The sequence below is a fragment of the Marmota marmota genome, unplaced genomic scaffold (genome assembly GCF_001458135.2).
Source record: "Marmota marmota marmota unplaced genomic scaffold, marMar, whole genome shotgun sequence".
NCBI classification, from domain to species: Eukaryota; Metazoa; Chordata; class Mammalia; order Rodentia; family Sciuridae; genus Marmota; species Marmota marmota.
Window position 1 is genome coordinate 65,342,664 of NW_025999842.1, and position 27,079 is coordinate 65,369,742.

Here is a 27,079-nt window from a genome sequence, read left to right on the forward strand (position 1 = left end):
CTTGCTTTTAACTGTAGTGACTGCTTCAAATTTAACTTTGAAAATGTACACTGTCGTTGAAAAGGCACTAATGTCGACTTGGTCAACCACCTCAGAGTAGTAGGACTTGCAGTGTCCAAGGAGTGACTATTGCTGTATCGCCCTCTAGAAAGTAAAATGTTAGTTAGCCTCAGCAACTTAGTGAGGGCCTTTCTCAAATTTTAAAATAAAAAACAAGTGCCAGGGATATAGCTCATAAGTAAAGGACCCCTGGGTTCAGTCCCCAATACCAAAAAAAGAAAAGTAAAACGTCCCACAGGTCCTCTGAGTTCACTCCAGTGCCTCATGACACCTTTGTGCATAATTTGGGAACCACAGATGTTCAACATTTTTGTATCTTATTGTTCTATCACAAGGGTCAGCAAACTTTTTCTGTAAAGGTCAAGTAAATATTTTATGCTTTGTGGGTCAAAAAGTCTCTGTCACAAATACTCAATTAGGAATCAGCCAGATAAAACATACATTCATTAGCTAGTTCTTGCTTATGAATGGGTGTGACTGTGTTCTAATACATTCTATTTATGGACCCTGACGTTTAAATTTTATAGTTTTAATACATGATGAATTATTATTATTATTTTTAATTTTTAAAATGTGAAAAAAAAATTTCAGGTGATACAAACCCAGGAGGCAGGCTGGATTGGTCCTGTAGGCTGTAGTTGCCAACCCCACTCTGTGTAAGTTGGTTTTTTTGTTGAGCATTACATTTTTGCATGGATGCCTGTCGCTGTGATGAAGCCGCCTTGCTTTGCCTACAGTGCAGTTTCCTTTGCATGGAGATAGCATGTGCATTTGTCCCTGGTTTGTTGAGGGGCTTTGATATTCTTCCAGTGACTGCTGTTATCAGTGACGCTTCAGGAACATTCTTGTCCGTGTCTCTGAGAAGATGTTTTCAGAGTGGATGGTGAGGCGTGAGCTTTGGGAAGTGAGAAGGTATGCTCAGCATCAGCTGAATGGACGAGCCAAACTGATCCCCTAATAGTAGCAATTCGTATTGCCACCAGTTGTTATGGCATTTCCAGTTTCTTCACATTTTTTCCCCAAAACTTGTATCATTAGGGTGTTTGTTTTGTTTTGGCTCCAATCCAATAGTAGTGAAATTATATTTCTTTATAGTTGTAAGATGAAACATTCATGGGCATTTCCAGGCATTCATGAATTGTCCATTTTCTATTGTACTGTTTATCATTTTCTTATGAACTCATAGAAATCTTTCATACATTCCAAATGTGAATATTTTGCTGTTACGTGCTTCTTCTCCCATGTGTGGCTTATCTTTTAAATAGGTTTATTGTACCTTTTCTTCCCTGTTCTCTTACGATTTCCACTTTGGAGGAATCACAGAAATAATCTCTTACATTCTCTTACAAAATGTTACCTCTTATCTTTAGGTCTCCGCATCGTCTTAGAATCTGTGTTCGGCTAGGAACGTTGTTCCCCGTGTGCCAGGTCCTGCAGTGTCTGAGGCTTATACAGACATAGTCAGCTCTTTTTCTAGGTGTTCCAAGCATCTTCTCACTCTAGCTCTCTACCCCTTGCTGCTGAGCTTCAGCAGTGATATAGGCTTTCCCACAAAACAAATGTCTCGGTTTTGCCACCTCATGTCCATGCTAGGAACTGTTAAGAGTCTAGTTCTGACCTTTTGTCATGAAAGTTCACTTATTAGTTTGAAAAGAACCTAGGGCTGGGGGCGTGGCCCTCCTGTGTTCAATCCCTAGTGCCAAAAATAGAAAAGAATGGCTTTAATTTTATGGTCAGATTCTACATTATCCATTTACTTTTCCATTTTTGCAAGATTCTTTGAATAAAATTTCTTTACCTGGAGTGCCTTCAGTTTATCTCTTGAATAGAGACAAGGGGGACCCATTTGGATTTGCTAACGTGCATATTAAATAGGAAACTCATCCAAAGGTATTAATGACACGAGAAGAAGGAATCTTCACTTGTCAGGGTGATGGGAACTGAGAGATTTTGCGGCCTGGCTCGATAGAAGTAGTACATCATGGTAGCAGTTTTTTAGAATTGATTTTCAGAAGAAAAATATAAAACAAATGTCAAATAATTACCAAGCTTCCTTCCTCCCTCCCCTTTATTGTGATAAAATAACAAGAACAAATTAGAGGCCTAGCTTCTATTTATTTTTCTCCATGGGTTTTTTAGGATCTTAACTATTAGAGTTTAGGGTTCTCTCTGGTCCCACATCTCTGCCTCCCCTCTGAAATTACTCATCATGCTTACATAATTTCTAATTGCTGCCACCTTACATATATTGATGTGTAATTTTGATGACATAATTTCTAATTGCTGCTACCTTACACATATTCTTTTGTATCAAATATTTCATAAAATACAATTAAAAACTAGGTACCCATAACTTTATAACCTGATCTTTCAAAACTTCAGGGGAACTATATTAGATTAATATTTGGAGTCACTCTGATGCTAATATAATTTCTTGGTCATTTTCTACTTTAATGCGATAAGAATCTGGATAATAGAGATCATTTGCTTCAGAGCTGCTAAGCATATTAGGTTGCAGGCTCCAGTCACTTGGGTTTGAATTACTCTTGACCGTGTGCTGTCTGTGACCTTGGTTTGGTCACTTAACAAAACCTCAGTTTCTCCAATATCTACCTGATGAACAGTGGTGCTGGATAAAGCACGGACGTTGGCACAAGCTGTACAGATGGATGCCAGCTACCATTGCACTTCAAGTTACAAAGGAGCGATACTTCCCAGATGAACCTTCACAGATACTCTTTCAAGTAAATATCAGTATGCACACAATTTTTATACCTCTTTTTCAGTGCTAGATATTGAACCCAGGGTCTCGTGCATGCTAGGCAAGTGCACCCCCAGCCCCTTTTTGTTTTGTTTTTTGTTTTGTTAACAAAGCTTTTAGAATGATCAGATCAATGACTCTAGAAAATACTACTAACACTATTTGGTGTGTCCTCATACAGAGGCATCTAGGACCATCTTAAACTTACTTGGCATATTTAACACCTCAAATATACTCTTGGTGCCAAAAGGAACGCTAATCAAAATGTTTGAATCCTTTTCTGAGGAAGACTGTCACTGCCAAGGATAGTGAAATTGGAAACTTTTTGAAAACTACAGTAGCTAAGTCATTTAGTGTATGCTACTTTTAGCCAATCTTGTCAAGTCCATAGATCCCTATCATGTAACATCTGATTATTCCTCTAAATTTATTTACGTTAATGAATGCCGGTCAATAATGCAGAACTTAATTGAGCAATTTTTTTTAAATGTATTTGCCTTACTTTTTTTTTTCTTCTTTTGTCCCCCCTAATACTGAGGATTCAACCCAGAGATGCCACATCCTCAGCACTTTTCATTTTTTATTTTGAGACAGGGTCTCATTAAGTTGCCCAGCTGGCCTCAAACTTGTGATCCTCCTGCCTCAACCTCCCTCAGCCTCCCAGGTAGCTGAAATGACAGGTGTGTGCCATCGCGCTGGGCTGTTTTTCAACTCCTAGCCAATCTCATGGAAAAGCCACCTGTGTCACAGGCTGACTCTCTGTGGGACTATCCTGCATGCTGTAAGATGTGCAGTGTCCCTGGTCCCACCCGTCAATTGGCCATAACTCTTCTCAATCCCTGAGACCACCATTTGTGCCCCCATGGTGCTACCCACTCCATGGAGATGTGACAACCCTTCCATGCCCTAGTTCTCCCATCTGTAAAATGGCACAAAACGCCATGGCCTACCAGAAAGGCCTTGTGTGGATGACAGACATGGGCCCCTGCATCTTTGCTGAGAGTAAGGAGTTCACTTTCCTTCCTGGGGACTTGCTGTGTGTCAGAGCCTGCTCGGGGATTTGTGTGCTGACTCATTTCATCGTTGTAACAACTCTAGGAGGTAGTGACCAGAAGGACCCTCATTGTCCAGATAGGAGACCAAGCATCAGAGTAGGTGTTTGCTCAAAGACAGGCAGCCAGAACCAGGGGAGCAGGGATTTGAACCCAACCCTGAGCCCCCAACCCTGTCTGCCCTGCTGTGCTAACCACCCCTCAGTCTTCCCTTTCATTCCATTCTCTCCTCAGGAAACCCTCTGCGTTGCATATAATAGGCACTAAATAAGTGGTTATGTGATGAAAAACAAATAGTACACAGCAGGTAACTGAATGACTAATCTACAGTGTGTCTAAATGGCCACCAGGCTTTTATGGTGAGCATAAGCATATTTGCCACATAGTTTGTTGCAGCAGTAATTCAATTCATTTAAAGAATAGTTAAATTAAAAAGCAAAAAAAGTTTTGAAAGAAGTTTTGAAATTTAAGAATGTCTAACCTAACCTTGACCGTTTCTTTATGTACTATAAAATGCAAATTTATTTTCAGTGAGCTATTCAGCCCATCCCTGCCTGTGATTTATGTATACACTAAGCAGTGTACTCAGAGTGTTCTGCTTATCATCATAAAACATGGAGTTCAAATAAGATCCTTGTCAAAACACTGTCACGCAGAGATGAGTGCTATGAAAGTTAACATAAAGTAATTTTAAAATGTAGTCCAGAGGTTAAACTTGTTTTGCAATTCACAAAATGCATAGGCTTTTTAAGGAATTTTTTTGCACAATGACTTTTAGCATTACATTGTACAACTGCTATTTTATCCCATCAGAGCCAAGAACATTTAGCCTGTGTCCTGAAAAAAGAGTCAAATTACTTTCTCCCTATATAAGCTATAGTACAGAAAATTACAATTACATGAGGTGGTTTCTGAGTTTTTTGCAGTGTTTGGTATAATGATATTCGTATTCAAAGAAAACAGAATTTTAAGCAAGGAGTATTGGGAAACTAGCCAAAATAGAGTAATTTAGTGGATCTTTATATGGATTTATTTACTCCCCCCACACACATTTTTTGCAGTACTGGGGATGGAACCCAGGGCCTTATCTCTACCACTGGACTGCACCTCCAGACCTGTTTATTTTGAAACAGGGTCTCACTAAGTTGCCAAGGCTGTCCTTGAACTTGCAATCCTCCTGCCTTAAGCTCCTGGGTAACCAGTATCACAGGCATGCACCACCACACCTACTGTTCACATCTTTTTTGGTAAATGGGGCAAGCAGATTTTTGTGGGGCTTTCTAAAACTTGCAAGCCTGTTGCTAGTTGCAGCAATAAATGTTTAAATATTTTCACCATTAATGCTTTAGTACTATTCATATTGACATTATAGCAATAAATTTTTTTAAAAAAACTACTTGTTGTTTAAAAGAGCTGTATTAATTACAAAGTAATGAAAAGTAACTTTTGGAAAAGAGGTATCAAAGAATGGGATCCTGATTAGAATAAGTTTACTCTATGTACGTATAATACATCAAAATACTCTCTACTGTCTATGCCTATCTAAAAAGAACAAATAAAATAATTAAATGGGGACTGGGGTTGTAGCTCAGTGGTAGAGTACTTGCCTTGCATGTGTGAGGTACTGGGTTCAATTCTCAGTACAACATAAAAACAAATAAAACAAAATAAAGGTATTGTGTCCATCTACAATTTAAAAATATTTAAAAATAAATAAATAAATGGAATGATACACCTCATGCAGTAGAAAATTTTAAATAAAATTAAAAAGCAAAAATTAACAGCATCCCCATAAGCAATATAGCCTTCTGGACACACTTAATGTATTTAGGGATATGAGAGGAATACTTTTAATCAACACTGTGATTGATCATTACTTTATAAGTTCCAGCCACTGGAATTGAGCAGGTACAATAAAAACGTATCAATAGTGAGGAGAATGATATATTTAGTATGATTGTATATCTAGAAAATTCAAAAAGTCAGCTAAAAATTCATTTTACATGCTAATTTTATACAAATTTATTTTACATACTAACTACATACACATTTCATTTGCTACTTGGATATATAGTAAATATGTAAAGTTCATATCAGCAATAAACAGATACTTTAATGGGGAAAATAATCCCATTGACTCATGTTCCTTAAACTATAAAACCCCCTAGAATTAATTTAACAAGAAATGAACATAAAGCAAGAAAAGTCTAAAATTTTATTGAAAGACAAATACAGCAACACCTGAATAAATAATGAGGTATATATCATGTTCTTGGGGGTTGGGGGGGTACTCTGGGAATATTGAGTATTAAGCAATCTTCTTCATTTGTCTGTTAAATGAACATCAAATACTATAAAATTGCTGGGCAGTGATTACCATCAAAGCTGTGAAGGGTACGAACTAGTTAATAACATTTGTCTAGATTGCAAAATAATAAAATAAAAATCGTAGGAATATTGACAGAAGCCGTAACTAACTTCAGAAAGGAAATCAGGGTGATGTATGTCAAACAGGGAACACTGCCACAGAAACAAAAAGAGTAGACTAAAAGGAATGGAATTTTTTTAAAAAAGGCACCCATGAGTACCCTTAAATAGATTCCATTAAATGTAGAAAATAATTTGATAAAGATGATTTTTCAAATTAGTAGTGAATGGGTGGATTGCTGATGACCTGGTGTTTGGACATTTGACAGACTTTTTTTTTTCTTTTGGTGCTGCTGGGGATCAAACTGGGGGCCTCAAGCATTCTACAACTGAGCTAAACCCCAGGCAGGCCCTGGCTCACAATTTTTAAACATAAACTTTAGAGTTCTATAGAACCGTGTTCTCAAAATAAAGATATGTTACACTTTAATGTAGAAATTAAAGCATAAAACTTCAAGAAAAAGGCCAAACATATATTTTTTTGTGTGTGACATCAAGCTGTTAACAAGAATAAATAAATAATGTAACAGGGAAAAGATGTTCAGGATATAAAAAGTAAAAAATGAAGTTGCTTTAAAAACAATATTTGTAATATTTCCAATTTTTTAAAAGTAATGCTGTGTATCTTTATATGCAGTGAAAATATTTGATGTATATCAAATGATCCCTTTTATTTCCCTGCAGGGACTGAAATCATACTTCCATTTTATGTAACCTGGTATTCTGAAATTTTTAGTGTGTATTTTTTGTAATATTTTATAAAACAAAGAATTGATTCGGAAAAATCTGCTGTAATGTAACAGACAGAGACAGGGAGAAAAGCACTCTACCATGTGCCTAGAACGAGCAAATAGCATAGGTATGGAACATAGGTGGTGGATTCTGGGGTGGTTTCATGAATTTTTGAGAGGGGGGGAGGCGAATTTCATCATTAGATGAGGTCATATTTTGGAGTGGAATATAATAAATGTTCATCTGAAAAATTATGCTTTCCATTACCAGTGGAGACAGATTGACAGTAATCTTAGGTCCAGTAAGACTCTCCTGAGATGGCATCTAAGCGAGCCTTGCAGAGTGGTTAAGATATAATTCAGTGAAGGAGGACCAGAAAGGGGAAGATTGGTCTGTGTTCAGAGAATCACAGATAGTTGTGTCAGCCCAGAGATGGGGCAGAGAAGACAGATTGGGATCCAATATTCAGTGTCTTTAAAATTCACGGAGGAGAGATCATATGGTCTCCAGTCCACAAGGACTTCCTGAATGATTTTGCAGACGAGTTATTGTTACCAGGACTCCATTGTAAGATGGTGTTTCTTCCAACCCCCGTTCCCCATCAAATGAATCATTCCACCTTTCTGAAGCAGAGTAATGGGAAGGACAAGCAAGCCACAGTGCTGTCTAAGGGGGCTGCCTTCCCAAGAGAGGACTCCATGCCAATTAGGGACGTACATGGTGTACAACCAGGAGTGCTACTCCTGGGAACAGTCATGAGACCAGAGGCCCAGGCAGGCGACAAAAAGTCCAAGTCCTGCTTCAGCAACTTAGTGAGACTCTGTCTCAAAATAAAATACAAAATAAAAGCTGGAGGAGGAGCTCAGTAGCAGTAGCACTTACTTACCTAGCATGTGCAAGGCCCTAGGCTCAATGCCCAGCCCCCCACCACCCCCCCAAGAAATACAGAGCGGCGAAACACTTGGTGGAATTGTATCTACAGGTGTTCTTCCCATGTCCTGATGGACTCATCATAAGCTGAGGATATCGTAAGTTGAAGATGCGTTTCAGATACCTGTCCTTCTCGACACCTACCTGAGCAACACCACATGCTATAGAGTGTCACCTGTTTCCCCTCTGGTCACAGATCTGGGATCAGATCTGTGACTGGGATCAGATCTACCTCACTGCTGGCCCAGCATTATGAGGCAGGATCACACTGCATATCACCAGCCTGGGAAAGGATGAAAATTCAAAACCATAGTTTCTGCTGACTGCAGATTCCAAACTCTAAATTAGGGACCATCTGCAAAGTCCCAGTTCACATGATGCAGTATTGTATTCTATTTATGCATGTACACATATGTACAAAAAGCGGGCAGACGTGCTCAGGATAAGGGTTAATGTCATAAGAGTTATGACTTGGGAAGAAGGGAGGGAAATAGAAGAAGGACCCAGGCCAGACCATGGGAGACCTCAGCTCAAAGCTGCAGATCTGAAAAGCAGACCTTAAGCGATTGTGGCAGGATGTTAATATTTGTTAGTTGTGCTTGGAGAGGAGGAAATGTGGGTCTGTAATTTAAGAGGGAGACTGAGGCTATAACCAAGATTGGCAGCTGTGGTTGGCATGTGGTCAAGTCTTGCCTGTTTGGGAGCCAAATCTGGATGTCACTAGGGATGCTTATGGGCCAGGCCTTTTACACTACTTTCTAGCAGTGTGGATGGCTTTTGTGCATAGCTGTCCTCGCTCTTGCATGTCCCTTGGGACATGTGGGCAATAACTGAGCAGAGTAGGTCAGGCAGACAGGGCAAGGGTCAGAACTTTCTCTCTGCAAACGGAAGTGGGGAAATGATACAAACCATGAGTTCTCTCAGTGGTTTCCAGTGTGGCCTGCTTCCCAGGGGCAGTGAAGGTGGCTCATTCATCCACTGAAATCTCCTTATCCCAGCAGGGTACAGTGACTCACACCTGTAACTGTAATTCCAACAATTCAAGAGGCTCAGGCAGGAAGATCCAAAGTCCAAGTCCTGCTTCAGTAACTTAGTGAGACTCTGTCTCAAAATAAAATACAAAACAAAAGTGGGGTGTAGCTCAGTGGTAGGTGCATTCACCTAACATGTGTGAGGCCCTAAATTCAATGCCTGGCATTCCCCACCCCAAGAAAAATACCACCTTCTCCAGCATTGAAATGTTCCATTATGTTCTAATGAGTTTTAAGTGTTTTCATATGTTCAGGCATTTGTGTACACAAACATTCTGCATTTTAAACACCAGCAATCTCAGTACATACCTCCTCTGGAGTTGTTCCCCAATGTTGTTTGGTCTTTTTGTTTGTTTTATAAAATCATGATTTTTTTGGTTGACTGTAGATGGCATTTACTTTTTAGGGGGAGGCAATAGTTTTATAATAGAGCTTCTTAAAGTATTTAAAACAAGTATAAAAAGAGAGGGGTTTTGTTTTGTTTTGGTTTGGTTTTGGTTTCTTGTCTCCAAAAAACACTTCTTTGTTCAGCAGATCCGTGCACAGAAGAGATAGAATTTAGAGCAAAAACAGTTTTCAAAGCCAGATGAACAGGAAACCCTCTGGGGTCCTACACATTTATCTTGTGCTGCTCCATACTGACATATGCACCAGTTTCTTGCTGTCTTGATTTAATTCAGTGTCCAGAGCTTGCTCTCCACCTTCTCTCCGTTACCTTCAGTGGTACAGCTCTGGGGTGTCCATCAAAGAGTTCTGGCCACATCTCAGCCTCTAAAAGTTCAGTTCTTTCATCAGCAAAACTTTGAGCAAATCTCACATCTCTTCTAAATTAGAAATGTAACCTTGACTTCATTCCCAGAGTTAATGTTGTGCAGAGAAAGAAAACACTGTGTAACGTTCAAGTAATGTGCAAACTGAAATGATAGAAATGAAAAGTGCTATATAGTGTTTCTAAGTAGGCTCTATTTTCATAATGAATCAGTCAGGATTAGGTTCACCCACAGATAACAGGAACCATGAAGAAAGATGATCCAAAGCTAATAGAAATTTGCTTTTCTTTTACATACAAGAAATTCAGGGTAGGCAATACGGGCAGATGCCCCCGCTCCTGGACATTATAGGCTCTGTGCTGTGTGGTGCACAAGCCCCAGCCATCACAGCTGTATCCTACCAATAGGAAAGAGGAAGGAGACCATACCCTTTTTCGGGAGGTTTCCAGGAAATTACATATATTTCTATTTACATATCATTAACAACCTTGGAGTTATACCTTGCCATAAGAGAAGCTGAGATTTTGTGATTCAACATGTTCTCTCTCAAACAGAAAGGTGGCTTGGTCATACACTGTTTGGGCTAATGCCATGTCATCTGTCACCATCTCCATTTCCTGTCTGACAACTTGTGCACAGTAGCCAGCTAGGATGTAGGGAGCAGACTGGTGCTTGCTCTGCAGACTGTGCCTAGGGTTATCTTCTGCACCAGCCAGACTCACCAGCAGCCTTCAGCTCTTACAGTGTCAGAGATCACTTGTGAGAAAGTTCAGGACACGTCTGCAGGCGAGCAAACGGTTGTGTAAGCCGTGTTTCTTATAGGGGACTGTTACATGATAAATCTATTAACGTCACAGGGAAATGCGGCACATTATGTTAACTGAAAAGATCCGGATGTGAAATCAGCTTCAGTGCATGACCTACGTTATTTTGATGGAGGTTACCATATTTGTTGGTGAAAACCCCAAATTGCCCTTCAGGAAGCTGTCTCAGAAATTCTGTAAGCCCATTAGGCATAATGAAACTTTGTTTAGGAGGAGGTTTTTTATTTTTCATTTTTTGGTGCTGGGAATTGAACCCAGGGCTTTTGCAAGACTAGGTAAGCATTCTACTGCTGACCTATGACCCCATCTCCCAAACTTTGTTTTTAATGTGTATCTTTTGCCAGGATAATAAATATAATAATCAAATATTTATAGATGCTTGATATTTCCCTATAAAACACAAACACTCATATTTTGTACCCACATTAGATTCACTTCTGCATAAGGACATAAAACCAGGCTGGGGACCTCCCAAGAGGAGGAAGGAGAGGTGGCAAATTGAGAGTTGGTTTTTTTAATTAGAAGATGCGAATTGGAACAAACTTTAGTCCCAACTCCAGCTGGGCTTAGAAATGGGGTCGAGATGGGGACACGAGAATTGTGATGATCCTTTGTTACCGTTTCCTTGTGAAATCTGTTACCTGGGCAGCTCCAGAGTGTCCTTCTTCTAACAATATGTTCGTTTTGGAAGTCAACCAAAGGAAGAAGCCTTGCCATCCATTCCTTTTCTTCAAGGCTGTCCTTTATGGTTTGGGTTTTAACAAATGTGGGCTCCGGGCCTTGCCAGAGTGTGCTCCTCGATTCTTGCTGGGCTGGTCCCACCAGACAGGCAGCAGGGCTGCCTCCTGCCAGGGCATAGGACACTTTCTGGAAGGACTCAGAGGAAGCAAGACAGCGCTATCCTTGCCTCTATGCCCAGAGTGGCGCAGCTACACCAGCGGGGGGAGGAATGTGGCTACTGTGGGTCCACCTTAGAGACTTTGGTCACTAACAAGCCCTTGGGTCAGCTTCCCTGCCCTGTTCCTGATGTGAACCCAGTGACAGTGGGGATCGCATGTCCAGCACTTGGCTTTCCTTCCCTCCTTTCCCTGCTTTTCTACCTTTGGTGCCTCTTGAACTCCGTGGCTCCACCCTGGTCCCTGCTGAGCCCGAGGCACCAGCATTGCCCTGGCACTAAGCCAGGTGAAGCCGCCATTAACTTCTAGAAGATCCACTCAGCACAAAACGATTCTCCTGCAGGCTGAAGAGCTGCCCTGGGGAACTGGGGTGTCGTGTCTCCAGACAGATATTGGCCTGAGGTCCCCTGCAAGTTGGCATGAGGAGGCATGGCCCTCGGAGTGCAGTGTCCAGGCCGGCAGTCAGCCCCACAAGCTGAGGGGAGCCCGAGGCAGCCAGGGACCTCGTTCATCTTTCTGATGATCCTGATCTGTGCTTCTCTCCCCTGCTCCTCCCTGGGTTGGCCACTTTCCAGGTATGGTGGCCATGAGGGCCAAGGAAGAGCCATCTCGGGTCCCAGAGGAGAGGAGAACACAGAATCCCATCTCCGCTCCCTGAGGAGCTGCTCTTGTTCTCTTGTGGCCCAATTTCTCACGCACAGCCCTGTGTCACCTGGGTAACCCTGTGGGCTCATTTCCTTTATCTTCACCAAGGACCAGGATGGGTGTGCCCTCCAGGGCCGTGAGACCACTGGCCACAGGCACATTTCCTGAAAGGATGTGAGCGTTGCTCATAGAACGATATGCCCTGGGGAAGGCTGTTTGCTGCTCTAAAGAACAACTTTCCAGCCAGGGGTCTTGGTGCACACCTGTAATTCTAGCTACTCTGGAGGCTGAGGCAGGAGGATCACAAGTTCAAGGTCAGCCATAGCAAATTATCAAGATCATCTCAAAAAAATAAAAAAAAAATTTTTTAAAGGCTAGAGATGTAGCTCAGTGGTAGAGCACCCCTGGATTCCATTCCCAGTACTGGGAGCCAGGGGTGGGGACTGGGGGAGGGGACCACTTCCCAGTGTATCCCACCAAGCAAAGAAAACAATCAAATGGAATGAAGCTCTCCAGTGTTCTCTTCACATTGTTCATTTCTTTTCGGGGTACGTTTGTCTCCAACTCTGTGGAAATGAATGGGTCAGAGAATCAGTGAGAATAACACTGTGTCTCCCCTTGAGGTAGAATGTTAGAGTAAATACATTGTGCAGTTTTTCCTCATCCTTCAGGCTATCAGGTGCTTTGTGGCCCTAAATATAAATCAGCGGCAGATACACTGGGATAGATGTTCCCTAGGAGCCTCCTGCACCCTGGGTACCAATGCTGAGCAGAACGGGCAGGGCCTAAGCAATTCTTCTTTTGCCTGTAACATATGACCATGAAACCAGCTCTTCCCTACCTATATAAGAAATTGCTAGAAGTAAAACCTGTGCAGAGACACGAATGTTTGAAATCCAGATCAGAAGTACATTATATATAATGATCACATGTGTGCAAGACCACATTCAAACCTTTTCAAACAATATACTTTTGGGGAAGGGTACCAGGGATTGAACCCAGTGGCTCTTAACCCCTGAGCCACAACACCAGCCCTTTTTATTTTTTACTTTGATACAGAGTCTCACTAAGTTGCTGAGGCTGATCTTAAACTTGAGATTCTGCTACCTCAGCCTCCTGAGCCACTGGGATTAACAGTGTGCGCTGCCCCACCCAGTGAGATAATATAGTTTTGCTTACTATGCATGATGTGTGGTGTATCCCAGTATCTTCCATTTTTCTTCTTTTTTAAAAGTGCAATTTGCAACTCATAAATTGGTAAAGTAATGCACGAATGGGCCTCTGCCTTTGGCTCAAAAGTCTGCATCCTGCCTACTTTGTCAATGTTAGAATAAATACGTTACAACTTCAAATTTCAATATTTTCCTTCTGCCTTCATTTCTTCTATAAGTTATAGAAATGCTGGTGTATTTACTTTGTTTTCAAAATCAGCAGTCAGAGTTTCTCTTGCTGAGTTGTATTAATGGTCAGAAAAAGTGATTGCCTTTTTTTTTTTTTTAACTGTTCTTTCCTGGGAAGCTTTGACTTTATAAAGTGTATTTACCCCTTCACACTTGTACTTTTTCCCCCCCTTTTTGGGCATGTTTTCAAAAACTGCTCAATTAAAAATGCTGTATTTCGTCTTTCCATTATGTTAGGTTAAGGCATGTTAGTAGCCATGCATGGCAGATTTCATTTCTGTTTTATGTTAACTTCCTAGTGTCCACTTCTCAGGTGCTACAAGAGACTAGCTCTACCAGTGTGGTCATCCAAAATCCCAGGCCTCAGGCCAAAACTTACAAACACTACTGTTTGCTAAAAACTGAGGAGGTTAAAGCCCTGATCACAGCCATGACAGTGAACAAATGTGTATGCTCCTGATAAGAAGATGGGAACTATTTGGATAATGGATTCTTAAATTTAATTCAGTTGGGCTTTTTTATGGGAGGTAAAAATAACACGTATAATTGAATTTTCATTTGAACGTTTTTTTTTTCCAAAATTAAATTTGGAAAAAAAATCATCTTATAAAAAAGATGATCAGTGATGATTCCAAATAAAGCAAACCAGTGTCTGTAACCAATTAACTTGCTGGAGGAAGGGAATTCTGGAGCCTGACATCAAAACACATCAAAGTGGCATTATCGGTATTTTTTAAATTTTCATTACTGTGCCACTAAAAATGTACCTATGTCCTCTTTAGACTTTGAATCTGTTTTTGTTGCCTTCCCTAAATACACACCCAGTCACTTTTTTATATGGTCTACACCCCTGGCAGACTCCCCCAGGTGTGTGCAAACATGGCCTTGACCAAGCCAGCGAGGAGGATTAATGCTGACGTCAGCTTTCTTCTTCCTTTAGGTCTCCAAATACGTGCCCAGTTGATTCTTTATAATCTATGGAAATCTGAGCCTAATACACTTAATAAAAACCAAAGAGGATAATAGATTAAATAGACAAACTCTAAAATGCCAAAAGGATTTAGGTTTTAGTAAAATTTCGTGGTCTTGAGATGAGATAGATCCTCAAAGTTAAAATGTTCTAAATCAAGAGGTTTTTGGTTTTTTGTTTCTTAAGCTATAGCAACAATGCCAAGCCTTTTTAGTGGTTAATTTAATGACTCATCCTGGTTTACTTAGCCTCATCCTTGTCACCTAAAAAAATAATTAAACTCCTCCAAGCCTAGCTCACCTTGAGCGGGAGTTGGGAATTCATGGGCGCTGTCACTTTGAACTTGGCTGTTCCTAAGTTAGCTGTAGGCAGGTGCCAGAATTACAGCCCAGATAGTTCAGAATGAAGCCTGAACCGCCTCTACCTTGTTTCTTCCTGCACAAAGTTTCTTTATTTCTGACTCATTGAAAGAAAATAAAGTACAAACTGAATGAAAGCTACAGGTGTTCCCCAACCCCCCTCTGTTTTCAAGAAATCCTTCTGAAAATGAAGTGGGCCATATCTGCTCTTCACAGACATCTTTCTTATGTCAACCCATTTTGAGCTGAGCTGGCTGCTAAAGTTCTTCTGTGAGACCTCTAAGAGTCCATAAATTCAGCTTCATACCGCAAAGTAGTCAATATGTTGTACGTGTGTGTGTGTGTGTGTGTGAGTGTGTGTGTGTGTGTGTGTGTGTTTAGAGTGCATGTATCATGGACAGAAAAGTCATTTCCATTGTAAACTGTCTATGAAATCCTACCGTTCTCACTTCTTTTATCTTCTGAGTACTCTTGAGATAAATGACTCCATGGTGATTATAACAAGACAGAAATTCAATTTGCAATTCTGGTGACACTATTCCGTTATTTCAAGTAGCCAAAAACTCAAGGGAAATTTTTCTCAGTGCCTTAGTTCAACCAGACCTTAGATTCCAAGGGGGGTTCCCCCCAGTGGAAAAGCAAAGCTGAGAATTTCAGAGCTAAAGCAGTGGTTCCCTTTTGTCCCATTATTGTGCGTTCTGCTGGTGAAAAGTTGAGGTTGGGAAAGAAAATTCAACCTAGAGGTTTGGAGTCACTCATTTCCTCACCCAAAGATGGGAGAGCTGACATGTGGGAGGGGAGGGAGGGAGGGTATCTGGGATCTGACTGCTCAGTTGGCAAGTAGCAATGTGCCCTCAGCCCCAGAAGGCCACGCCACTGCGGTGAGTGTACCCTGCCTGTGTGGCCTATTTCTGCTTGGTTTGGGGTGCCATGTCCAGGTGGACCTGGTCCCTGGAGTGTCCTCTCTCTGAGGTCATATTTGTTCATCAGAACATTCCTCTTGCTGCCCAGGATTCATCTATATTGACACATAGTCCAAGAACTAGGAGAGGAAGTGATTAGTAATCCCTGAGAGAATTGCTCTGGAGAGAAAATGAGTATGTGAAAGAAAGAAGGAAGGAAGAGATATAAAGGAGAAGACTGTGGCTTACATTATTTCTGCTATCACAGCAGGACCATTTTGCAATTAGAAAACAAATCTGGGCACGCTCACCTCTCAGTCGGGAAAATAATACAGAGCTACTTTTTATAGATTGAAATGCTGTGGAAGTGCAAGGTGTTAAGATTTTCATTGAAAGCAAAACCCATCCAGCAATTCAGCTAGAGAAATGCTGTGGGATTGGTTGATGTATTGGTAAGGCAATTGGAGCAGGGACATTGGCAGAGACTGCAGTTCAAGTCACAATGGCCTTGCTTTCAGGCCAGCTTAATAGCTGTGTGACCTTGGCAATAATTACTTGAACTTTCTGCTCCTTGGCATCATAAACTGTATGAGGAGGAGAAAGCTCCCTCCCAAGTGGTGGAGGGTAAAATGAGAGTGTTGGTACAGCGCCTGCTGCACAGAAAACGCTTAGTAACTGCGACATTTGGCCCTGCCCCTCCTGACTCAGTTTCTCAGAATAATCTTTTCCCCTTCATGTATGTTTTAGCAGGAGGGCTGACAGCTGCCATCGCTCATGCTGTCCCATACTGAAGGTTTCTCCCTGATCGCTCCCTTCTTTCTTACAAGATTAATTCAGTAGTCACCTACCTGGTCACTAGTTTTCATCACCAGAAACTGCCAAATTGTAGTGAGTCTACTTAATGCAACAAATCAAAGCTGTGCTGAGAAGAATTTTTACTGGGATATTTCATATTTCAGGATCTCATTTTACATAGGGTTACAATCATTTATTAACATATTAAGCTCATTCAGTCTTTTAGTCTAGAATCTAATGCATTTGTAATATTCTCAGAGGGAGCCTCTAGAAAGCACAAGCCTCCTTTGTCCTGCTTGAAGGACAGTGGCCTGCCTCAGCCTCAGTGCTGTGCATGTGTCGGGTAAAACATTTTTTGTTTGTTGAAAAAAGGTGGATGAGTGGGGATTAGCTGCCCTGTGCATTATAGGATGTTGAGAAGCATCCCAACGAGATGCCTGGGCCAACCAAAAGTGTCTCCATATATTGCTAATTGTCCCCCAGAGAGGTGGGGCAGAGTTGCCTCTTGTCAAGAACAACTGAACTGCACTGATGGTTTGTGGTTCTGCAGAGGTGGGCACGGTAACGTACTCTAGCACAAGAACGTCCAGAAGCAAATACAAAACCATCAAATTCTAATTTACCTTCATACAGGAAAAAATGAATAAAAATTGTAAAAGACCAAAGGGAATTCAGGAAGTGGAAAGGACAAGGCCAGAACCATATTCCTTTTTGATTAGGTAATTGATTAATCTTTCTCACGTTCCTCCTGTTCAATGTGTTGGCAGTTTGACTAAATGAGACCTTGGTGTGCAGTTGCCAGTGCCTGACTACAGAGTGGGGGTTCAGCAAGTGTCAAATGAGGAATGAAAGCTGTTCCTAAATTCTGTGATTTATACATTGAACGAAAAACACTTCGGAGTGGAATCCCAGTGGTAGAGCGTGCCGTGTGCTGGGGAGCTCTGGCTGGCAGCAGAGGGACCCAGATATGACGGTGGGCTCCACGCCGTTATCTCGAGCCGACCACCTGCCTGGGCTCAGGAGCCAGGACAGGGCTAGACCACTGTCCCTAAAGTTCCCTCACAGTTCCAGTCTTACGAGCCATATTTTATAGGGTCTTCCTATGAAGGATGCTGTTCATGTTTTTTGTTGTTGTTGTTGCTTGGTTTTTTAATTTATTTTTGCTTTCTTATGTAAGCTGTCAGTTAGCAACTTTAAAATCGGAGTTCTGTGCATACGGTAAGTTAGGGACATGGTAGAACAATTTGACACATACTGACAAACCATCTCTCATTGAAGAATTTCACAGACACCAGGCATGCCTGCCAGAGTGCCCTTGTGGTAGTATTCCTGTGCTCGTCATTGTCTTTGTTTCTGTTTAATCTTTACAACAGAAATCTGGGTGCCCTGGGGTTCGTCATGGACAGCCAGCTGCCCTGTATTTCACTCTCCACCTGCACCCAGAGCTTGGTTTCCTGTGCAGGTTAATAACAGTGTTGATCTGAATGGCTCGTCCCTTCTCAGCTTGAACCCACTGACCCTCCTTTCTGAGCCGAGTGTGGGTTTTGAAGTTTGAATCAAGCTACAGATCGCTGTCTAATAACTTCTGTGTCGGCACAATAAGACTGTCAGCCACCGTTTCCTGTTTTCATTCATGTTGTGAGCTGAATGGCTATAACAAAGAGAACAGAGATTGCCAAGACAAATAATTGTTGTGACTTCTACAAACACTCTATTGCAAGCCTTATTAAACATGTGGCTTTGAGATGACTGTATTGCTTGCTTTTCAGGAAAGCCAGATCTTACTAAGCGGACTTGCTTTATGATTCAAGAGCAGTCTGTTAAATTTAATATTCAGTCATTCTCTAGCCTGTATCTCTTTTTAAATTTATTGAGAGCAGCAAATGTGATAAAGGAATAAATTGCTTATTTCAGGTTGCTAGGGAATCTCAACTTAGAGATCTCACATGTTGGCAATTTCCAGGGAGTCCCTAAGAAGTAGAACCTGCTAGTAAGAGTGACTTGTCCCCTTTTCCTTCGTGTGAAGGTCCCCGGGGTACTCAGACATAGATATACAACACTGCAGCCTCAATTTCCAAGCTGCTAGTTATTGTGATGGCTCATTAATGGGGTCCTCACTTTTGTAAATACTGTGAACACATCAGCCTACCTTCCCCATGTTCCTTGTTTTCTTTGGCAGCCTGTCGTTATTCAAAAGCAAACAACATGAAAGTGACTGTATGCTCTGTTTCAGAACAGCTTTCAAAGTGCAAGGACTTGGCACTCACTTCAGTTTTCTACACGTGATTTGCCTCCATATTTCCTTTGCATTTAGCAGTTAAGTCCCTGGACCTTTATAACTACATCCTGTTTCCTTTCCCTAACTGAAGGTCTTTTTTTTTTTTTTTTTGGTACCAGGGATTGAACCAAGGGGTGCTTAACCACTAAGCCACATCCCCAGCCCTTTTTTATATTTTATTATTTAGAGACAGGGTCTCGCTGAGTTGCTTATGGCCTTGCTAAGTTGCTAAGGCTGTCTTTGAACCCTCCATCCTCCTGCCTCAGCCTCCCGAGCTTCTGGGTTTACAGGCATGTGCCACCATACCAGGCTGAAGTCTCTTTATTACCACTTTTTCAGCTTTTATTTATTTGTTTGTTTCTAGTTTGTCTCTTAAAATATGGAATTAAGCCAGGTGTAGTGGTGCATGCCTGTAATCCCAGCGGCTTGAGAAGATGAGGCGGGAAGATCACAAGTTCAAAGCCAGCCTCAGCAAATTAGCAAGGCCCTAAGCAGCTCAGAGAGACTCTGTCTCCAAATAAAATACAAAAAAAGGGCTGGAGATGTGGCTCAGTGGTTAAGTGCCCCTGAGTACAAAACCCTCATGTGTGGAAGACACAAAGGTAAGAACAGGGCTGTCGTAAGTAGGGTAGAGGGAGAGGACGGGAGGAGGGAGAGATTCATCAGATTGTGTTTTTATATATGAGCGGTTGTGTCACAGTGAAACTCACCATTCCATATAATTGAGATGCATCGATTAAAAAAGAAGCAGCAGGGGCTGGGGTTGTGGCTCAGTGGTGGAGTGCTTGCCTGGCATGGGTGAGGCACTGGGTTCGATTCTCAGCATCGCCTATAAATAATGAATAAAATAAAGGTCCATCAACGTCTAAGGAAAATATTTATAAAAAAGACCCCACAGCAGACAGGAGAAAGGGGACTGTTCGGGTAGGAGACGAGGGCAGAGGGTAAGTGGTGTGACTGGCGTGGGTTCCTCAGGGAGCTCCATGTTCCTGGAGAGTGAAATGGGAGTGCAGGTCAGGATGTGTCTGGGGTTCACATGAGGCTGGCCTTGGGATTCATGTGAAGACACCTGGATTTTTTCCCTTGGGAAATAGGGGGCCTGGGAAGAAGGGAGAACATGGACCACGCATCAGGGGTGAGGAAGAGATATTTTGAAGGGAATCTGAGCTTTCGACTTTTCCAAAAAGTCGAAAGTCAATAATGACAATATATGTTTGTGACCAAGTGTTTCAGAGCTTGCTATTCTACTATTCACTTGTATTTAATGTGGAAATATCTGTACCTTTGTTCAGTGCCGTGTACATGTCTTGTGATTTTAATCTCTCAGACATGCACCCTGTCCTGGAAGCTCACTGTCCAACAGGAGCTTCTGGAGGAAACAGCTCAGAAAGCACTGGGTCAGTCCCCAGCATGCAAAATGTCCACAGCAGCCGACCTGCCACTACAGGGCCAGGTTGAACAGCTTTCCAAAGCGCTACATCATGGGAAACGCTGTGGACCACTTTGGCTCCTTGCACCCTGCTCCTCAGCACCGACTGGACCTTGCTGGTGGGAGTAATGGCTTCTTGGTCTCAGCAGATCCTTTCCCTTCTCGATCAAAGGCTGATTTCGGCTCTTGCTCTCACCTTTACCTGTGAATCTCTTCTTTTCTCTCCCCCTCCGCTCCCTTCCCCTACACTGGCCGTCCTCCATCCCCTGACTCCTTACTTCCTTGGGAAGATCCTGACTGTCCCTTGGACTCCTGTCACCTTTCCCCAAATGCCCAGGCTCTACCCCAGCACAGTGCTGCCCTACAGTTCTCACGCGGGTGCAGAGAGCCCCTCTTCCTGGGCGGGCATGAGGGAAGCAAACCCAAGACTGGGCTCTTCCACCAGAAAAATGCCTAGACATTGCAGAATTGAACAAATGCTCAGAATTCAGTATGATTTCTAGCAAGCGGGAGAAGTGTAGTTTTGGTAGTAATGATGCCGCCGTTTTGTGAGCTCTTACTAGGTCCCAGAAAACAGAAACTTGGTATTTTATATGTACTGATTATCTCACTTAATCTTCCCAAGTTAAATGAGGATCTGGAGACTCAAATAAGTCAAATAACTGACCAAGACTGCATGAATGATTGTTGCAGTATGTGCATGTGCCAATACGTAACAACAGATTCCATCATTATGCACCAACAAAAAATGTGGAAGAAAAAATAATAAAAAATATTTTTTAAAAAAATTGCATGACTGAAAGGGATTGAGGATCCTGTCTGTGACACTAACTGGACAGTCCCATGTAATCCCTTCCATAAGGCTGCCTGGACATCCAAATGTTCCTGCACTAGGAGACCCTGGCAGGGTGGCGAGGAGGGGAGCTGCGATTGAACCCAGGGCCTTGTGCATGCTAGACAAGCGCTCTACCACTGAGATACACCCCCAGCCTATAATGACCTTTGACAAAAGTTAACTAAATGATTCAGCTTCTGGGGTCTGCCAACATGCTGATATTAATATTTGCTCTTCTGTGGAGACCCCTGAGGCAGCAACTGCTGCTGTAAGAAATCTTGTCTAGTTTTGACCATGAGTAATAAAAATCAGAATTGTCCCAAATTCTATATAAAAAGGAATGTCTTTCACTTCTTTAAATTGTTTTGCTGTCGGTTCAAAGAAAATATAATAAAGAAAAAATGGCTTGTAGCTATAGTCATTCCAAATTGGATATTTTTCAAGAAATAGCTTATGGTTTGTCAGAAACATATCAGTGGTCATAATTTTTTTTTATATCCTCTGACACCATAAGTCACCCTCGGGAATTTATTCCAAGAGTATAATTTGAAAGAGATTAAAGCCCATGTACACAGATATTTTCAGTGTAGCATTGTTTCTATTGGAAATAAACCAAATATTCAATAACAGGGGGAACACTCTTATAAATTTTGGTACATCAATTAGCTGATACTTATAAAGTTTGAACGCTTGCAGTGCAGAAAAGCAATAATAATTGTAAAGTAAAGGAGAAGACTGCAAAATTACACCTAGTTCATAAAACTCTATAGGCATATAAAGTACCAAAAGAAAACAACAAAGAATTAGATGTATTTAGAGTTTGAAATTATGTGTGAAATTTTATTTCCTTTTATTCTTATTAAAACCTAGGGATAAAATTTGCTCATGTTTTAAATGTTGTTGGTTTATACCTTAATCTTTTCTTATTGTCAATTCCTATCTGTTCCATAAGTTTTAGCCTTGGTTGTACTGTTGGTATTTGGTTTCAGAGTCCATAAATATTTACTTTTTGCTGCATCAGTAGTATTCCTTTCCTAGAGGAATGTGTTTCCCAAATTGTAATAGACATGCATCTCACCTGGGGAACTTATCCAGATGCTATTCTGATTTAGTAGGTCTTACAGGAGCCCATGATTTCACATTTCTAAAAAGCTCCCAGGTGATGCAACAGCTGTGATCTGAGAGTCACGTATCCAGTGGCAAGGCTCTAGAGCCCTCCCCTGGGCATGAAGAGGATGTTGCTGACCCATTGTCTTGGAAGGCAGTGCTAATATTCTGTCAGCCACCCCCAGGCATGCCACAGAAACATTTCTGCCAACCCAGGGGAGTTGCAAGGGTGGGGACACAGAGAGATGAGCATCCTCTGTGATTCTGGAATAAAGGTGCTGTCTTGCTTCAAGTCTCATGATCAACATCCTTAAGCCATTCAACTTGAACTTGAATTTTGTCAGTCAACAGAAATGACCAGGTGGCACTAAGTTCAGTGACTTTAGTAAGAAGGGATCTTATATCATCATCATGCTATCATCATCCTTTGATATAGTTTGGAACCTGATTGCAAAACTGAAAATCCCCATAAGAAAAGCTTTATTTAAAATAAATAAATAGAGCTGGGCATGGTGGAGTACACCTGTGATCCCAGCCATTTGGGAGGCTGAGGCAAGAGGATTCAAGTTTGAGGCCATCCTCAGCAACTTAGTGAGGCCCTAAGCAACTTGGCAAGACCCTGTCTCAAAACAGTGTGAGGGTGTGGCTCAGTGTTAAGTGCCCTCAGGTTCAATCCTCAGTACCCACACCTCCCCTGCCAAGAAAAAAAAAAAAAGTTTGTTTAGAGTTACTGTAATAACAGAAAAATCTTAGCCTTGGCAATGAATCCTTCATTCCTGTGGTGCAAAACAGGGAGAGAGCCATCTTTCCAGGTGAACATTCTCCATGGCAGTAAGAAAGTAAGTTCAGCTCTGCAGGAGATGCACACAGGAAGCTCAGGTTGGGGAGGACTGAGCTGTCCTTTCAACTTGGATCCTTATCACTCGTTACTAATGACTGCAAAGCCTTTTGTTGTTTTTAGAAGATAACAGCCATTTCCAACTTGCTTCCCCACAGTGACTGAAGCTGGCTTTGGGGCTGATATTGGGATGGAGAAATTCTTCAACATCAAATGCCGAGCTTCTGGCCTGGTGCCCAATGTGGTGGTGCTGGTGGCCACCGTGCGAGCTCTGAAGATGCACGGAGGTGGGCCAAGCGTAAGTCCCCATGCAACTTTTTAAAACTAAGACAAAGCAGAACTTAGCATAGAATGTCTCCTCTCTGAACCCATGTTTTACAAATTACCACCGGAGGAACTTGGAGTTTGGCTAATTCAAAGAGCAGCCACACCCACAGCCCTGGGGATGGGACTCCACACTGCATTTGGAGAGAGCATCTTGTGGGCACTTTTAGTCCTGAGATTCACCCCGCCACTCAGGCCAAGGTTCCGTGACCACTTGATAGCAGGAGTTTAGAGGTTCTTGTTCCTGAAGGCAGGACACCAGGATTAGAGTGATCTCTTTGATGGCTGAGGGTTTTTAGCATTTGTACAGAGGGGTTTTTAGCATTTGTACAGAGAGGTTTTTGGTTCACTGAGGCTACAACTCATCATATTTCACCTAAAACCACATTTTTGAAGAGTTTTGATATTTACCTGTCTTAATATGCATAGAATTTACAAAAGGTGTTTGTGGGTTTTTTTTTTTTGTTGTTGTTGTTGTTGTTGTTGTTTTTGAGGGGGTGGGGATGGTGTTTTTCCATTTGAAGAATTTCCAAGTGAGAAAAAATAAATTTTATTTTAATCATTTCAAAATAAAATAATTTAAGTTTCTAAGTTTCTTCATCATTAGAATATTGATAAACTGCCACATCATTTTTCTTTTTGTACTAAGGGTTGAACTCAGGGACCTGCTACCACTGAGCTACATCTCATTCCTTTTTATTTTTTATTTTCACAGGTTCTTGTGATCTTCCTGCCTCAGCTTCCTGAGTAGCTGGGATTACTGGCATGTGCTACCATACATAGCCCAAATCCAGTTTCTTAATTGGGGTACTGTGTACACAAAAGCCATGTAACCAATGATTATCATATAGAATGTTATATAAAAACAAATAACAGGTTTGCCATCAGGCAGACTATAACGTGCTTTGTTCGATGATCTTACTTCAGCCTGTAATCCTGGCAACTGGGAAGACTGAGGCAGGAAGATTGCAAGTTCAAGGCCAACCTCAGCAACCTAGCTAGACCCTTTCTCAAAATTAAAAAATCATAAATGTCTGGGGATGTAGCTCAGTGGGAGATCACCCCACAAAACATAATCTAAGAAAGGAAATTATTTTTTTTAAGAAGACAAAAAAAAGCAAAATTTTTAAAAAGAAATTCTTCATCCTGGGAAAAGCAGAGATTTTAATTCCATTTTACAGATAAGGAAGCTGAGGTTTGAAGGGTCTAGGGAATGTGGGCAGCTTTACCAGTCTGGCAGGGAGCCAGATCAGTCTACCATGCAGCTGAACATTTAATAAGAGCTAAAAGTAGTCTAAATCCCAAGAGTCCACTCCTAATACCAGATACTCAAGCTCTTTGTTTTGGCCCAAAGCTTTATCATCTCAAATGCAAGGTTGATGTAAAATGCATCTTATAAGATAGTAAATCCTGAAGAATTCTGATTTTGCTCAAAACACCAGTTGTTGTGGTGGACATTCCTGGACTTTAGACTTTGAATCTGTAGACCAAATTCCACCTTCAAAAAACAATTTTTGCCTATATAAGAAGCATTTGGAATGTTCCCTTCTTGTCCTTCCACCCTGAAAATTTTAAACTCACAGGGTTCTCATACTGGCCAGGTGCAGTGGTGCACACCTGTAATCCCAGCAACTCTGGAAGCCGAGGCAGCAAGATTGCAAGACCAAAGTCAGCCTCAGCAATTCAGGGAGACCTTGTCTTAAAATAAAATATTTTTTACAAAGGGGCCTCACGATGCAGCTCAGTGGTAAAGCATCAATCACCAGTACCAAAAAAAAAAAAAAATGAGGAGGGGGATTTTCACACTAGAAAGAGCTTAGAGATTGTCTAGTTTGTTTCAGTCTTTATAAAGAGTGAGGAAGTCTCAAGCATGTGGACATCCAGTGCTTGGTAACATCCCCCACCTGCCTAGGAGACTGGACCAATCAGACCTAAAGTCAAGATCTGGACGTCCAGTCTAATGTTATTCCAGATTATAGTCTCTGTTGTGTAAAAATTCTCTACATGGCCTGTAATTCTATTTCATTTTGTCTCAAAACATGTGCTCTGTTCTACAGTGGTTGTGTTTTCCCATGTTAATCCTTTATGTCTCCTCCACTCCCACTTAATGTCCTTGTTCTATAGTGGTGAAGATTATAGAAGGCTCAGGATTTGCAGATAGACACAGATACAGAGTGTGCTGTCTGATACTGCAAAATTGTCCTTTACTGTAAAAATACCTGAGATAATCCATTCATGAAGAGAAAAGATGTGTCTGGCTAATAGTTACGGAGGTCTCAGTTGGCCCTGTTGCTTTTGTGCCAGTGGCAGGGCAGGGCATTGCGGAACAGAATTGCTCGTCTCCTGGTTGGGAAGTGAAAGAAGCAAACAGAGAGGGTGGGGGTCGATAATTCCCTAAGGGGTCGCCCCCAGTGACCTAAAACCCCCCAACTAGGTCTCTCTTCCTAAGGTTTTACTACCTCCCCATAGCACCTGGGGACCAAGCCTTTGACACATGGCCTTTGGGGGACACTGAAGATGCAAACCACAGCAGGGACAGAGGGTAATACAATAGGAGACTCAGGAAGTTGGACACCCCTCTCTGGGCTCCAGCAGTACCTTCTACCTCATGTTGTTTTATAAATGTCATTGGTGTGTCTGCTCTTCCAGTTCTGGGTCCCTTGAGATTAGGGACTGTGTCCTATTCATTGGTGCCCTGGTGCCTGCCGTAGTCTGTAGCCAGGCAGTGTTTTCAATAACTGAATAATAAGTGAACTTTCATCTTCTTACTCTGTCTTCCGTCTTACCCATCTCTGTGTCTTTCCTTCTTACTTGAAATAACTCTGTGCTAATATTTTTGGTCCATTCTAATTTCTGCTTCCTTTTGATAGAAATTACACAAATAGCCACGGCTGCCTCTTCTGTTTATTCAGCTTGCTTTTTTTCCCATAATCTGTGCAGTGGAAAATCCTGTGACCCCTGAACTTGTCCATTTTAGCCCCAATCATTTTAAATTCATCTCCTGTCTTCCAAAGTGCTCGCCATTCTTGGTGCAACACAAGGACTAGATTCTGTCATACTGTTGGGTCTACATCTGATTAGTGAGGGTTCTTAGAAACTTAACAACCAACAGAAAGAATGTATACATGTGTGGAAGGACATTTATCCTAAGGAATTGGTCACGTGGTTGTGGAGCCTGGCCAGTCCACAATCTGCACAGCAGACCCAGGAGAATGATGGTGAGATGGAGATGGAAGGATCCTCCCTTGCTTAGGAGAGACCAATCTTTTTGTTGTACTTGGATCTTCAGCTGATGGATTGACACCTGCTCCCATCATGGAGAACTTAGTGCCCTGCTTCATAGTCCACGGATTTGTATGTTAATCTTTTCCAGAAATCCTCACAGATATAACTTTTTGACCAAATACCTGAGTACCCCATGGCCCCACCAAGTTGACACATAAAATTAACCATCTCACCCCTTATTACTGTTCTGGCCTATGGTGCAGTGACCAACTCTGATTTCATTTTTTTTTTTTCTGTGTTAATAAGCAACTGGCACAGCCCCAGGTGCTTAAACAGTTCTTCTCCATGTTTGTTAGGTTCCTCTGGCTCTGCCTTCAGTTGCTCTGGTCCTTGATATGCCACATGAATACCTGTAGGCCAAGGCCCTCTCCCGTTGCTTCATGGCTGCCTAGCCTATTAGTTCCCTTTTGATTTCCATATGTATTTTAG

At 41.8% G+C, this 27,079-nt stretch overlaps 1 protein-coding gene across 2 annotated transcripts in view; it reads left to right on the top strand.

The window, feature by feature from the left end:
* The window catches only part of Mthfd1l (methylenetetrahydrofolate dehydrogenase (NADP+ dependent) 1 like), a 192,095-nt gene that overhangs the window by 86,700 nt on the left and 78,316 nt on the right, over window positions 1-27,079 (top strand). The window contains exon 20 of one of the 2 annotated variants that reach the window (XM_048799894.1): window positions 652-715. In XM_048799894.1, the coding sequence (XP_048655851.1) occupies window positions 652-698 (47 nt within the window). In that variant the 3' untranslated portion in view covers window positions 699-715. Of the gene's footprint in view, window positions 1-651; window positions 716-23,199; window positions 23,340-27,079 lie in introns of those variants that run through there. The other variant, XM_015497975.2, reaches the window with a different exon arrangement.